The sequence below is a fragment of the Papaver somniferum genome, chromosome 10, assembly GCF_003573695.1.
Source record: "Papaver somniferum cultivar HN1 chromosome 10, ASM357369v1, whole genome shotgun sequence".
Classification (NCBI taxonomy): domain Eukaryota; kingdom Viridiplantae; phylum Streptophyta; class Magnoliopsida; order Ranunculales; family Papaveraceae; genus Papaver; species Papaver somniferum.
Window position 1 is genome coordinate 25,323,605 of NC_039367.1, and position 6,158 is coordinate 25,329,762.

General features: G+C 37.4%; 1 protein-coding gene across 1 annotated transcript; it reads left to right on the forward strand.

Moving 5' to 3' along the window:
* The first annotated feature begins 3,222 nt into the window (after window positions 1-3,222).
* LOC113317226 (peroxidase 7-like) lies at window positions 3,223-4,763 on the forward strand. Its single transcript, XM_026565368.1, has 3 exons — window positions 3,223-3,657; window positions 3,758-4,103; window positions 4,190-4,763. The coding sequence occupies exons 1-3, from the start codon at window positions 3,253-3,255 to the stop codon at window positions 4,603-4,605; spliced, it is 1,167 nt and encodes a 388-aa protein (XP_026421153.1). The 5' UTR covers window positions 3,223-3,252; the 3' UTR covers window positions 4,606-4,763.
* The last annotated feature ends 1,395 nt before the right edge of the window (window positions 4,764-6,158 follow it).

The following is a 6,158-nucleotide window of genomic DNA, read 5'->3' on the forward strand; positions in this document are numbered from 1 at the left end:
TAAGTAGTTGACCAGAAGCTTTACTAAACTGTTCAATAATGTTTAAAAGGTTACGACACTCCCCTAAGTCAGCTTTAGCAAAAAGCAAACATTCATCGGCGAAAAGAAGGTGCGAAATTGGCTGACTAGTCTTAGTCATTTTAACACCATGAATATGTTTCGAGGCTTCATTAGCCAAAAGCAGTCTTGAAAAAACTTCCATACAAATAATAAAAAGATAGGGAGATAAAGGATCTCCCTATCTTAAACCTCGAGTAGGTTTGAAAAATTGACCAGGTTTTCCATTCAGGAGCACCGCTATAGAGGTAGTCGAAACACACTGAAAAATCAAATCACACCAGTCTTGGCTAAAACCAAATTGCAAAAGGGTTTTGTTTAAAAATTCCCAACTGACCCTATCGAAAGCTTTCGACATATCAATTTTAACACCCAACTTTTCCTTTTTTTTTTTCATAGAATGCACAATCTCGTGAGCAACAATAATGTTGTCTGAAATTTGCCTAGAAGATAAAAAAGCCGATTGATATGGTGAAATAACCTTATCCAACAAGCTTTTCATTCTATTTGCGGGTAATTTAGCTATGATCTAGTAAGACGTATTACAACCAATAGGCCTGAACTCACTTGGGTATTTAGGAGTTTTTGTTTTTGGAATCAGGAAAAGATGAGTTTTGTTAAGTTCTGGAAGTAAAGTTTTTTGGATAAAGAAGTTTTGGACAGTTGAGACAACTTGGGGACCAATAGTCCCCCAATTGTGCTTATAAAAGCTAACAGGAAACCCATCAGGTCTCGGGGACCTATTGGGATTCATTTTTTTAATTATACCAAAAATTTCATCATTGTCAGGAATTCTAAGCAAAGCTAGATTATCAGTCGCAATGATCACTGGCTCAATATGCATAAGATTATCAGAACTTAAAGCAACAGCAGGAACAGTAAACAGATTTGTGAAATATTCACTCAACACAACAACAATTTGATTTTTCTCCTTAACAACATGCCCATGGGAATCAGTAATACAATCAATATTATTCCTTTTCCTTCTATTAAGAGTGACTCTATGGAAGTGCTTCGTATTTTTTTCCCCAAGGTAATCATGCTATCCCTAGATTGTTGTTTGTCTGTTTCCGCTTGTGTGTCATACAAAAGCTCTAGTTGATGCAATTTAGAGTTTTTCAAAGCAAAATTATGAGAAGAAGTTATCCTTTTGTCAATAATTTCTACCTCTTTCGACAGTCTTTTTTTTTTGGGGGGTTAACAAAAACAGCATATTTCCAAGTAGACAAGTTCTCCCCTAAAGCATGTAGATTTGCAGCCAAAGCTCTAGCTGGCTCACTCATAGAGTGATCCCAAGAAGAATTAATCAAATCAATACAAGAAACATTCTTCAACCAAGTATCATAGAATTTAAAAGGATATGAAGAACTAGAAAACTCATTATCAAGAAGCAAACAAATAGAATTATGATCAGATCTTAAAGCTACCTGGTTAGTAAGAGACGCACTGGGAAATTGAAGAATCATTCGGAATTATGAAAAGCCTTATCTAATCTCTTTTGGATATTCTGACCTCCCTACCTATAATTATTCCAAGTAAAAATATTATCTTTAAAACCTAAATCATCTAAACCAGACAGACATTTGTATGATTCTAATTTCTCTGCATAAAATTCCCCCTAAATCTTTTAGCTTTACCTTATAAGAAAAATGTTTCTTTTTCTTATGCAAACAATAATATAAAACACGATTTTTTTACGCAACCGATTAACAGATTAAAAAAACTTCACATAAGCTTCATTTAAATCTAACCAGTTACATTTTCTTCACCATATAACTAAAGCCTAGATGTAGCCATATTGTCAAAGAATTGCTTCAAACAAAAAAAAAAAATTATCTAAGAACCATTAAATCTTTGTGCCGTTTCAAAGAACTAGTATTCAAATTTAAAAGACGACACAGCCTCAAGGAAGCAAGACTCCAGTAAAGAAAAGTTCGAACTCCTCATTGAATTTGAAGAGAATTTTACACACTTAACTTTATAACAAACCAAAAAGAAAGAAAGAAAAATTTCCAACTCTTACCCAATCAAACCAACCCAATCCATTCTTAATCAGAGTCAGTCCACATTCCTGGATCAGACTTAGTACCCCCAAATTATGTTGTGCACGGTATTCTCTTCTACGCTTATAAAGTAGTTCACGGTATTTAGCTATACGCAAGTTACTATCCCTCAATGAGCATGGAGAGTAGAACAATTCTACATAGATAGAAGAAAGAACCGTACCTGATGAATTTAGGGGAACCCTAGCAGATGAAAGCTTACCGTGCCGGGAGATTCTGAATGCGTTGCAAGAGTTGCGCAGCTGTGTAATTTATATCTACCTACTTATCATCCAGGCCTTCGAACGGGCTCACCCCAACCCCTGCGCGGACATTTTTTAGATTCGGACGCGCCGAAAGGCTCACCCCAACCCTTGCCGAAACTTTTCGATTGCCAAAAAAGGCAACAGCCATTAGGGTTTGGTGTCTCAAGCCGAGAGAGGTAGGGGATTAGCAGAATGAGACAAACCGTGAAAGGTTTGGTATGTATTATTAGCACCGGGGCACATTTATAATCCTAGTCCTGAAGTAAGGTCTGACTGGATTGAAACTACTGTGGGTTGCGAAAACGAAAATCAAGGAAATAAGGTGGAGGAGAATAGACGCGTAGTCGACTCCATTGAGCTCGGATTTAGTCCGGAAAGCAATCAACATAAAGTCATTTGCATATCAGTTTTTTTAACCAATTTTCACTTTTAGTTTATATTTACCGAACATTCAACTGTTTTTTCAGACACAACATAATATACCAGATCGAGTCACTAGTGCATTTTATCAAAAAAGAAAAAGTCACTAGTGCATAAGGTGGCCAGGTAGCAAGACAATCAGTACATTTAATATATAATTTTATGAAATATTCGTCCATCGACAGTATCAGTACATTTTTTATTTATTTTTTGTCAACTCTACGTCGTGCATATCATCTTCTTATACCGAGAATACTTTTCTTTGTCAACTCTACGTGCTTGCATGTCATCTTCTTCTGCTGCCTAGGACTACGTGCATATATATTGTGGCTTGCACGTATTTCATTTTCTTCGTTATCACTAGCAATTCTCCATTACCCATTTCGTTTATATATAGAGAGAAATCATTGCAATAAATGAACAACAAACCACTTAATTTCACTTACTGTTTGCAACTATAAACTACCATGTCATCATCGTATTCTTTTTTAGTTTTACTACTTGTAATATCAGCAGTAGTCTTAGCATCTGCTGATTACAAACCAGCGAATTATAATGATGTAAACGATGATGATAACCAAGTTCCTAGCAGCCAAGAATACAAACAAAATAAACCTCAATCAGGAAACCCAACTGATGAAAATGAGGATGATGAAGATGAAGGTCTCATCAACGTTGGAATTGATCATCGACCATGGACATCTATGCTTTCAGAGCCATCTCTTCAAAGCTATCTATCGAACGGATACTACCAAAAATCATGTCCCAGTCTCGAAGAAATCATACACAAGAAGGTAGCTGCATGGATTAAGAAGGATGCCACTATTGCTGCTAGTATCCTCAGGTTGCACTTCCATGACTGTGCTATCAGGGTAAGCATTTTTTTTATTATAATGATGTTGATTATTAATTAGTAACGTAGTTTTTTTGGATATACATTAGTGATTGATCATCCAGTAATTTTGTCATTAGGGGTGTGATGGTTCAATCCTTCTGAGTCACCCGGGAAGTGAAAAGGACGCTGACGCCAGCAAAACATTGAGAGGATTCGAACTAATAGACGAAATCAAAGAAGAAGTTGAGGAGAAATGTCCCAAAACTGTTTCTTGTGCAGACATTCTCACTGCTGCAGCTAGAGATGCTACGGTTGCCATCGGAGTCCCTTTCTGGGAGGTCCCATATGGTAGAAAAGATGGACTAGTTTCGATTGCAAAGGAAGCCGATTATGCAGTACCCAAAGGTCGCGAAAGTGTCACAACTTTGATTGAATTCTTCCAATCTATAGGATTGAATCTCATTGATTTGGTTGTCCTCTCAGGTATATATAGTTCATAATTATTTCATGCAAATAGTATTATAGTATGATCTTGCTTAAAATGACTAAGTGGATTCATCTTTAATTAGGAGCACACACCATTGGAAAGTGTAACTGTGGTGTGATCCAAGACAGGCTCTACAACTATCAAGGAACCGGAAAGGCTGACCCAACTATCGACGTCAAATATTTGAATTTCTTGAAGAGAAAATGCAAACGGGCATCAGAATATGTGGAACTGGATGGAGAAACCCCAACGACATTCGATTCAATGTATTACACAAATCTACAGATTAATAAAGGATTGCTTAAAAGCGATCAATTACTTAACTCTGATTCAAGAACTTCTGGTTTAGTTGATGCAATGGCAAATCAGCCAGAATGGCTCTTCCTTCAGCAGTTTTCTGTGTCCATGGTAAAACTTGGAAACACTCAAGTTCTCACCGGCAAGAAGGAAGGAGAGATTCGAACAAAGTGCAGTTCTATCAATTCTGCTAATTACTAGATTAATTATTAAGCGATGGATCTTACGAGTATTGTTTCTTTTTAATGCTATATATCCATATGAGCACCCAATATATGCATGTATACGTAAGTTGTATTTTTGTGTTGTAATTTTGAACTCCCTATTTTACAAATATATATATTGCCCCTTGAGTGGTGAACCAGAGGAAATTTTAATTCCTCCTTCTCTATACATACAGATAATGATCCTGGCAACAAAATTACGGTATATGAAAGATGAATAAATTCCTTGAGCTTCACTCGTGTTATGGAGGTCTTTTTAGGGGAAAAATTTGGATACAATTATCACATAATTATATAGATTTTCATATTAACCAACGGCACATAGGACAACAATTATCTATGTTTAACCAATCGAGAAGACATTTTATGTGATACACCGTGCGGCGGCAGCACAACGGCTGTGCAATATCGATCCCATTCTCAAGCTCATCAAAACAAATAACACAAGTATCTGGAGCAGCATTATCATCATTGGCACCATGATCAGCATAATCTTGGTCACCGAATTTCCTAATTTTCACATAATCGAACAAATTGACATCTTCAAGTTCAGGTGGGGTCCTAGATCTTCGACAAACTTTTAAGGATTCAGCTCCTATATCATCATCAAGATCTTCTAGAGCCAATCTGGTTACGTTTACCACAACGTGAATCAAATCTGGCTTGTTTCGTATAATCCTTTCTGCAACTTCCTTACGTATCACGCATAGTCTACGTCTAAACATGTTCTTCCAAAACCTATTAGTTCCACAGAAACGAACGAGAGAGCTGATATCACAATTACGTAATACATGCGAGGAAAAGAAGTCCACATAATCGACCTGAAATATTCTTCGTATAAAAATATTATGTCGGTCTTGTAATTGTTGATCATCAAGAGAATCGTCAGTCTGGTTTAGTAGTAAACCGCTACTGGTACGATATACCTTCTTTACTCTTAGTTTTACTTCAATAAACACCTTCCTTTCCGTCACAGGGTCCTCGACTGGAGTCCATGATTAGGGCTGCACAACGGGTAGGATGGGTAGGATATGGCCTATACCCGCCACCCTACCCGTTTACTGGCGGTTAAGAAAATCTTTACCCGCCAAATAATGGATAGGGTAGGATACGGTTAAAAAATTGGAGGGTAGGGTAGGGTTGGCGGGTATGAATAGGGTATGTGCACACCTAGGTAGGGTGGGTAGGATATGGCCTATACCCGCCACCCTACCCGTTTAATGGCTGTTAAGAAAATCTTTACCCGCCACCCTACCTGCCAAATAGTGGATAGGATAGGATACGGTTAAAAAACTAGCGGATAGGATAGGGTTGGCGGGTATGGATAGGGTATGTGCACCCCTATCCATGATATAACACATCCGTAACCACTGAATCGAACAAACTTCCTGGCCGATGGTGTAGTCATGGAAGCAGGGACGAACAGAAGATAAAAGTTGCTAACCGGCTGTTGGGAGTAGGAAGAGAAGAGAGAACTACAACACCTGTATATAAGAAAAAATCTTTAGTATTTATAGAAATACTGCTTGG